The sequence below is a fragment of the Gavialis gangeticus genome, unplaced genomic scaffold (genome assembly GCF_001723915.1).
Source record: "Gavialis gangeticus isolate Ggan-Ray unplaced genomic scaffold, GavGan_comp1, whole genome shotgun sequence".
Lineage (NCBI taxonomy): Eukaryota > Metazoa > Chordata > Crocodylia > Gavialidae > Gavialis > Gavialis gangeticus.
The window spans coordinates 838,689-847,988 of record NW_017729022.1 but is presented as its reverse complement, the minus strand read 5'-3'; the positions used below and the strand labels follow the sequence as shown (position 1 = coordinate 847,988).

At 41.7% G+C, this 9,300-nt stretch overlaps 1 protein-coding gene across 7 annotated transcripts in view; it reads left to right on the top strand.

Annotated features, from left to right (window-relative positions):
- ST7 (suppression of tumorigenicity 7) overlaps positions 1 to 9,300 on the top strand; it is a 275,611-nt gene that overhangs the window by 152,323 nt on the left and 113,988 nt on the right. For 5 of the 7 annotated variants that reach the window (XM_019514533.1, XM_019514531.1, XM_019514530.1 and 2 more), the window contains 4 exons: positions 451 to 505; positions 1,299 to 1,441; positions 4,706 to 4,781; positions 6,796 to 6,950. In XM_019514533.1, the coding sequence (XP_019370078.1) occupies positions 451 to 505; positions 1,299 to 1,441; positions 4,706 to 4,781; positions 6,796 to 6,950 (429 nt within the window). The remainder of the gene's footprint in view (positions 1 to 450; positions 506 to 1,298; positions 1,442 to 4,705; positions 4,782 to 6,795; positions 6,951 to 9,300) is intronic. The other 2 variants (XM_019514536.1, XM_019514532.1) reach the window with 1 other exon arrangement.

Genomic DNA, 9,300 nt, shown 5'->3' with positions numbered 1-9,300 from the left:
AAACAGGCAAGTGTAGTCCAGAATCTTACAGTAGTAAGAAGACAGTGAAGTTTTCTTGTAGAAACAACAAGGCTACAAGACCAAGTTAATTCTAGGTTTTTCAACACATTAATCCCAGATCTGATCCCACTCACTCCACAATATGGTAAAAGTGAATCCTGGCATTAGTCAGAATTATCTTTTAATTTGACACTTGGAGCTTCATTGAGAGTCTGTTTTGTATGATACCATTTGTTAACAATAAATTATAATGAAATTATTGTTTGAAAGGGATAATAGGCAGAAAATCAAGCTGCAGATAAATTGACCTATTTTGATTTTTATGTTTGGATTCATGGGAAATAAAAGCTGACTTGTTATAGAATAATTGATGTGTCTGCTAAAGTTAAACATTCAGTTGTAATTTTGCCACAGTTTATTAATATGTGTTTTTGCTTATCATTGTGACAGAATGCAAAGTCTGGCGAAATCCATTAAACCTTTTCAGAGGAGCTGAGTATAACCGGTAGGTGTTAAGCCATGCAGATATAGTATTAGATCAGAAACTGCATCTTCTTTTGTTCAGTAAGAGTTGTGGTGAGGTGCACAGAGATACCATAGAAAATAACTTTTGAAGCTAAAGGCAGACATTAGATTCTCCTCCCCTGCCCATCACAAAGTCTTTTATTCTTGTATCTTACAAACTTACAAGCTCATTGGCCCACTTTAAGCACCTGTAAAGTACCAAGATAACCTCCCTGCCAAATCAGGACTAAATAGAGTTAATTGCCATTTAAACTACATGTGCTGCACCTGTTTTGATGCAAGTCATGCCTGGAACAGTCAGACCCTGGATAATACCGGCATATGTTTTTAGCCTGAATGCTATGTAGTTATGCCCCAAGTTTTCAGCCTGCATTATCTATTTTGTAAATGTTTATGAATGGGAAGGAATTTAAATCCATTTTCATGAGTTCATTTACATTGTTAGAGCAGCTACAAGTTTTTAACATATCCAATATTTCTTAACAGCAAATTCAAATTGATTGTAGCTGAGTGGGCTGTACCTAGTCATGTAGGGTTTTTCCGATATGAGTATGTACTTTTCTGATTGGTTCTTTTCACAATACCAATTAACCTATGTATAATCCTCTAGTATTTTGAAGATATTATGGTAATGGTAATGTAATGTCAGGAGCAATTATACATTAATTGCGAGTGGGTTTAGATGAGCTAGTAGGTCAATTCCATGTCTAACTTCCAGCATTCTCCTTTTTCTGCAAATGTATAATTTCATCTAATTTGTTGGTACTTTGCAGGTATACATGGGTGACAGGAAGAGAACCTTTGACTTACTATGATATGAATCTTTCAGCACAGGATCATCAAACATTCTTTACATGTGACACGGATCACTTACGACCTGCAGATGCCAGTAAGCAAATGAACTCCTGCCAGGAGGGTAATGGAAGTTTTAGACTTGGGTTAACAATGAAATTTGTCCCATATGATCAGCTCTCTGAGGCCTCTGGCACACATTACTGTTATGGTGTGGTTAAGGTATTAACTGTACCATAAATAGTAATTGTTCTACACATACAGCAAATTCATGGCATCATAAAGTGGCAAACCAGGCATAAAGATAGACCACAAAATACGCTGAACATTTTTGTAGCTCATTTGTTTGGTGCCATAAACCCAGGACTGAGGCCAATTGTCAGGTGATTGTTGGCCCTGGGTCTCCAACTGGCCCCAAGGCTGTCCAGGGCTGGGGAAACAAACAGCTGACTGCCCTACTTCATTGGGGCTGAGGGCCAATAATCAGCTGATTGTTAGCCTGGGGCCTGGGTCTTGAACTGTCCCAGGTCTGGAACCACCTCTGGGCTGCTGGCAGCCTTGGGTCAGGGACACAGCTGCCTCCTCTCCAGTCTGCAGTTTCAGCTGGTGGAAGTTCTGCAGTGGTATGAGCTTAGGATGGAGCATAAACTTTCTCTTGATTCTAACCACATCATTGTTTTATTGTCTCCCAGGGGCCTGAGATTAATCAACAAAGTCAAATATATGATCACACCTCAGTGGTGCACCTTATGGGTAAATTAGGGGACTAGATGAGTTAGATTATCAGGGTTTGCAATTTTCACAAGGAACTATTTAGTTATGAGGAATGTATGGCTTGAGAAAAAAAATTGCTGTATTTTGTATTTTTCACTAAAGCCATTCAAAGGGAGCTCAAGCTTCCCTACTTCCTGCAGTGGGTTCTGACACACACAGCTGTAATACAAGTTAATTTATTATCTGATACAGTGTGGCAAGTTCATAGAATCATAGGAAAGTAGGGCTGGAAGGGTCCTTGCATCTAATCCAGCTCTTTGCTCAAGGCAGGATTATCCCTGACTAAACCACCTTAGCCAAGTGCTTGTCCAACCTGCTCTTGAAAATTGCCAGAGTTGGAGGTACCACAGCCTGTCTAGTCAAGCATTTTTTCCATTGCTTGACTATCTTCAGTCAGAAAGTTCCTCCTAATCACCAACCTAAATTTTGCCAGCTGCAGTTTGAGACCATTGCTCCTAGCCCTGTCCCCTGTGACCACAAAGAAAAGCCCATCACCATCCTCTTTAAAGTTGCCTTTCAGATCCCCCCTCAGGCTTCTCTTCTCCAAACTAAATAGCCCGGTTCTTTCAGCCTTTCCTCATAAATCATACCTTCCAATTCCCTAATGATTTTTGTTGCTTTGTGCTCTGCCCACATCCTTCTTGAAATATGGACCCAAAACTGGACACAATGCTCCTGGTAAGGCCTCACTAATGCTTAATAGAGTAGAAGAATCATCTCCCCTGATTTGCAAGTGACACTCCTGTTAATACAAGCCAGGATGCTGTTGGCTTTTTTTGCAACAAGAGCACACTCTTGGCTCATATTCAGCTTATGATCTACTGCCCCAGGTCCTTCTCTACAATACTGCACCATAGCCAGACATTCCCCAGACTGTATCTGTGCAACAGTTATTCCATCCCACGTGTAGGACTTTATTTTTGTTCTTGTTGAATTTCATGATTGATCTTAGACCATTTCTCTAGACTATCCAGGTCATTCTGGATCCTAGCCCTTTGTCTGCAACTCCACTAACTTGGTGTTATCTGCAGATTTGCTAAGTGTATACTCAGTCCTGTTGTCCAAACCCCTGAGATGTTAAAAAATAGTGGACCTAGCACAAACCTCCTGTGCTGAGGAACCACCCTCCCCTGAACTAGGCATTGAGCCGTTGATGACTACTCATTGAGCACAATGATCCAACCAGTTATGTATCCACATGACAGTGCTTTCATCTTGTCTGTATTTCCGTAACTTATTAGGGATAATGTCATGAGAGACATGGTAAGAAGCCTGCTAATGTCAAGATAGATCATACCCACTGCTTTCCCCCACCATCCACAGAACCTATTACCTTATTGTAGAAGGAAATCAAGTTTGTCAGGCATGACTTGCTTTGTGTGAATTTATGCTGGATGTTCCTGATCACCTTGTTTTCTTCAGGTACTTTGAAATAAATTCCTTGAGAACCATGATCTTTCCAGGTATGGAGGTCAGATTAACTGCTCTATAATTCTCTGGATTTTCCTCCTTCCCTTCCTTAAATATGGGTGCTGTATCTGCCCTTTGTCAATATAGGATCTCACCCAACCATGATGAGTTCTCAGAGAAGATAGCCAATAGTTCTAAAATTACCTCATCCAGTTTCTTCAGTATTCCCACTGATACGAAAGCATTTAGGTCCTTTAAATACCTGTTCTTACCTGTTCTTCCACTACTCTAGGCTGTTTGTCTCTTTCCCTGTCTTTGCTGCCAGATGCACTTATCATCTGGTAGCTTTCCCTGCTTGTGAAGACTGAAGTAAAAAAGGCATTAAATACTTCAGCCTTCTCTGCACCACCCATAATTAGATTGCCTTCTACATTCTGTAAGAGACATATGGTTTCTTAGGTCTTTCTCTTCTGAAATACTTGTAGAATCCTTTTTTATTGCCTTCTATGTCCCTTGCCAATTGCATCTCAAATTGTGCTTTGGCTTTCCCAATTACCTCCATGCATGCGATGCAATTGTACACGCTCAGGATCCCATATGGCTTTCACTTTATATGAACCTGTAACCATGTAACTGAAGTAAAAAAAGTGAACACTTCTTTGGCTCACTGAAATTCAAACTGTAGGGAAACACAGAAGCTGACAATTTATAGCATGCTTTGGTATAAGATATTAGTTGTATTAAATATTTCTTGGTTAATGCATTCAGTAATATATTGCATCCATGTAACATCTCAGATAATACCCCCTTTAAGCAGTGGCAAGGGAGTTAATACAGGTAATTAATCCCCCTCCCCTAGTATTTTTCTAAGCATTAGGGATCCTACCTTACAAGGAAATAAAGAGTTGTTGTGTTTTCTCCCTCCCATTGTTACAGCTGTGTAGCTCAGTTCATGAACAACCCTTGGCTAGATTTATTGGTGAAAAAAGGTTTAATTAAATGAAAGAATAAACATGGGGATTGAGGAGAGCAACATAATAAATTGATTATATGTCTTCTGAGTGACTGGCTGAATTTCCTGGTTTGTGAAATGTTCCACAGTGAGTCCAACTGAAAGCAATTTATCTAGTTATTGTTGTGCAGTTGATCCTCCTTGTTCATTCTGTAATGATATGCTTCTGTTTTGCTTTGTTTTATTACATAGTTATGCAGAAAGCATGGAGAGAGAGAAACCCCCAAGCCAGAATTTCTGCAGCACATGAAGCCTTGGAATTGAATGAGTGAGTGACACCAGCATTGGAATTATTTCCTGATATTTAACAGTCAATTGGATAATAGTTTAGCACAGTAATTTTTGCCACAGAAATATTTATTCATAATAATAGAACTGTCAAAGAAAGACCTGATGCTGGCAGGAAAGGCAGAACTGTATATTGTGGTTGTAGTAGACACTTATCAATATATATGGACACTATGTCTTTTCTCTGAAGGCTGTTTCACTGTTAGTCTTCCCATTGATTCAGTGGTCCTTAAATTAGTTCCTACTTTAGCCTGGTTAAATGAGTTTCCAGGCTACTGCAGTCTGTTTGGGGGCAAAAGGGAGTAGGGAGGTACACACAGAGATACCCTGTTGGATTCCTAAGCAATGACTGTCTTCAACCTGAAGTCATTGTGGCTTGTGTCTGACTGACACACTGAGCTATGGATTTCAGTTTTTTAGTCCATTGTTAATGGTATTTCCTCTACTTTCTCTTGGCTGTGGTTCTTTCTCATTTTTTTTCTAACTGAGTATTGAATGAATGTAAAATATGTTTATGTGCATGGGAGACTATGGCTATATCATGTATTTCTTTTTCTTGTGGGAATTGCTCTTTTTGTTTTCCTTCAATATGGTAACATTTAATTTAATGTCAAGGATATCTGAAAGAAAATGCTAATAGTAATGACACTGGAAGTTCTCATCTCTATTTAATTGTTATTGTGAAGCCAGAGTTGAGACCATCTAGTATGGTACCTTCTTTCATGAATGGCTTCCCTAGCTTCAGTGAAACAACTCTAGTAGTATAACTCTACTCTCGATAAATAAGGAGGTGGACTCTGACAACTAATGTTAGAGGTGCACCGATACATTGGTCCCATATTGTCTCAGCACCAGTAAAAGGAAAACTGACATTTTCAGCAATCAGCTTTTTTGGCTGATGTGGCTGATAACGTTGCCAATAAATGCCACATGCACTTGCACAGCCACAGTGCAGCACACAGGCGGCCAGAAGCACAGCCCAGCAGCATGGAGAGTAGCATCTGGCTGATAAGTCTGTTGTGGTGGAAGGAGCAGGGGGCAGACCAAGGCCGCTGCAGTGAGGGCAGGAGTGGGGCTGGTGCTGGGACAGGCACTTTACAGTGGGGGCACGGTGGAGCACAGGACAGAGCCATGGGCGACTCATCTGGGGGATGTGGGGAGGGGAGACAGCTCCTGCCACTGCATGCACCCCAGGAGGGCATAGGGGGCATGTACCTCACAGATCTGTGTATAGGGTGAGGGCAGGCTGCTGCTGCAGACTTGGGCTGGGAACAGTACCTGGCTCTTCTCAGTGTAGGGGCTGGCCTGGGGCTGCGCTCAGGGCAGGTGGCAGAGGCGCTGGGAGGGCGGCTGCAGGGTGGGCTGCAGCCACCCCAAAAGTTGCCATAGTCCCCCTGTAGCAGTGGTGCCTCCACCCATCCCAAGTGCAGCCTGGGTCAGCCCCCACTCTGGGAAAAGGCTGGCACCACCCCTGACACCAGCCTACAGTGGCAGCCCACCCTTGCACTGTGCACAGATCTGGGAGTCGCACACCCCTCATGCTTTCCTGGGTGTGTGCAATGGTGGGAGCTGCCTCACCCCCTGGATGAACCGTGGCTTTGTCCCACACCCTGCCCCGCCCCAGCTGTGCAGCACCTGCCCCTGCCCCAGTGCCAGCCCCACTCCCTCCCTCGCCATGGGGGCCTCAATCTGCCCCCCATGCTCCTTCCCTCCCCCCTTGCCCCGCAACAGACTTATCAACCAGGCACTGCCTGGCTGCATATTGGCAATTGGATCGATATGGCACATTAAAAATCGGTCATTGGTATTGGCCCAAAAAAATCTCTATCGATGCACCCCTAACTAATGTAGTTACTTCATGCAGCTTTATCAAGAACAAGACACAATCTCCTATTCATCTGATATGCCCCTGTGTGTGTGTGGATTGCTTTGTGTTCGATAATGACAAAGTGAATTCATTTTCTCATAGATTTTGTTGATGATCTCATTGACAGGTGTGCCACTGCTTACATTCTCTTGGCTGAAGAAGAAGCAACAACTATTGTGGAAGCAGAGAAGCTGTTTAAGCAGGCTTTGAAAGCAGGAGAAGGCTGTTACAGACGTAGCCAGCAATTACAGCACCATGGAGCTCAGTATGAAGCTCAACACAGTAAGAGCATTTCTTCAGTACACCTGGAAGCCTCCTTTTTAAACAAGACTTTTTCCATTTCCTTGCACATTGTGTAGTTATTTACTCCTCTACAAAATGAAAGTAAACAAAATCCCTCACTTTGCACAGGTATAAATGACTATACTAGGTGCAAGGCAACAGAGAATCAGACCCACTGTCTTTCATGGTAGATGGAATTTGGTCCAGCAGGTTCTGACTCTATGTTTTATGTCTATTTTTTTGCCCGCTGTTATCTCTATCTCAGCAGTGACAGGAGTAAAGTATGGTAAGTCATCATGAGTAGTCCCTTCTCACAGTCACAGCAGGAAATCAGCAGCACTTGCAATGCTAAGATGATCACTAGGACCTAAATTTTCAAAAGTGTTTAGTGAATTTAGCGCCTTGTGTAAAACACTTTATATGTTTCCTGATGTTCAGGAAGTACAGGACATCCTTCTTTGGGAAAAGCAGTCCCCTTTAAGGTGTCTCAACTTGGGCATCCAAAATAGTTAGCAATTTTGAAGGGTTAGACTGATATTGTTGCTGGTTACTACGCGAGTAATAAAGCTGAGGTGTGGGCAAGAAACTTTGTCTAGAAGGAATAAATGTTTGTGAGTAGTATCTATTTCTTATCCTGTGCATCAGCTGTAAGATTTGCTTCATGCCACCTGTAAAATAAACTTTGGATCTTAAAGCTATGTAGACCTGTTCACCAGGGTCATATTGATACTGTTAGAATAAATACAAGGCTGTTTCAGAAATTAATGGCAAAATGGCTGCCCACACTGTATGTCTGCAACAAAGTGGGAAACTACGCAGCAGTGTGGAACAGTGATGGTAGTATTGTTGAACAAAGTCATCACTTAAGACTATGTAGAGAAGTGATATGGCCCCAGAATATGTCATCACACACAAAATATTGTTATTTTGAAATTGCTGTTGGTTTCTGAAATACTCTGAAAAATGTCCTGATGTGGTAGTACAAAAACACAAAATAAAATGAGGAAAAAAATAATTGGAGTAAGATGGAGCATTTATCTAAACTTTTAAAAATAAAGTTATGTTAATCACGTATTTAACTTCAGTAAGACCATAAGTTGATCTGCCAGAAACAGAATGTTTCTTAGTTGCTTCATATACCTAACAATGCATAAAATAAATTGCTGCCACCAACAATAAATGTTCTATTCTACAGTGCCATGGCTGTTTCTGTCCTATGAATATCTGTCCCAAGCAAAGCAAAAAAACTGAAAAAGAATATAAATACAAATACTAATGTAACAGGGTGTGCTTTGGTTCCTTAGGACCCAAACTCACATAACTGGAAGACTGAATTTCAACTTTGTGCGCAGTGGAATTTTCTGTAGAGCTCTCCCAACTTTGGTTCCAAACACATGAAATGGGAAGTTCCTTAAAGCTTCTGATATAAAATAATATCCTTACTAGATATAATATAAAAAATAATATCTTTAATATTATTACTATTATTATAGTGAATCTCCTGTCTCATTTCTCTCTGTCCACCCATGCTTCTCCACCACAAGTGAGGGAAGTCCTAGTTCCTTTTCCCATGTGCTGCCCCCAAGGTAGGAAGGTCAGACTTATGCTGATCATATGCTGGATTTGTCATGCTTCTTGAGGATGACTGCACAGCTTAGATCTGAGTGATGGGTCTGGAAGGAGAGCACAACCCAGCCACCCTTCCACTTAAATTGTTCTGGGGGTTCTAGGCTCCCCAGGCTTTTAGTTCTGCTGCTACTGCTACACTGCTAGTGGCATTCACTCAGTCTTAGAATCTTCAGGTTCATTTGTTATTTTATCAGGCTCCCAAAATGTTTGTGAAGGAAAGGACTATGTCAGCGTTTTACGCATTTCTAGGAATATGAAACAACTAAGAAACATTCTATTTCTGGCAGATGAACTATTTCTGCCTTATTGAAGTTTAAATACATTTTAACATAACTTTATTCAAATGATGGAGGCCTGAGAGCTTTGTACAGAAAAGAACCATTACAAGAGAAAGTGTCAAAAGTTAAGATTCTATATTACAGAGGTGCACCGATACATCGGTTCATATTGTATTAGCACCAATAAAAGGAAAATTTACATGATCAGCAATCAGGTTTTTTTAGCTGATGTGGCTGATTAATGTTGCCAATAAATGCTGCATGCACGTGCACAGCTGCAGCATGTACGTGGCCATGAGTGCAGCCTGGCAGCTTGGAGAGCAGCGTCTGGCTGGTAAGTCTGTGTGGGGGACAGATCGAGGTCTCTGCAGTGAGGGAGGGATTGGGGCTTGGCAGGGATGGGGGCAGGCACTGCCTAGTCTGGGTGAGGCAGGGTGCAGTGT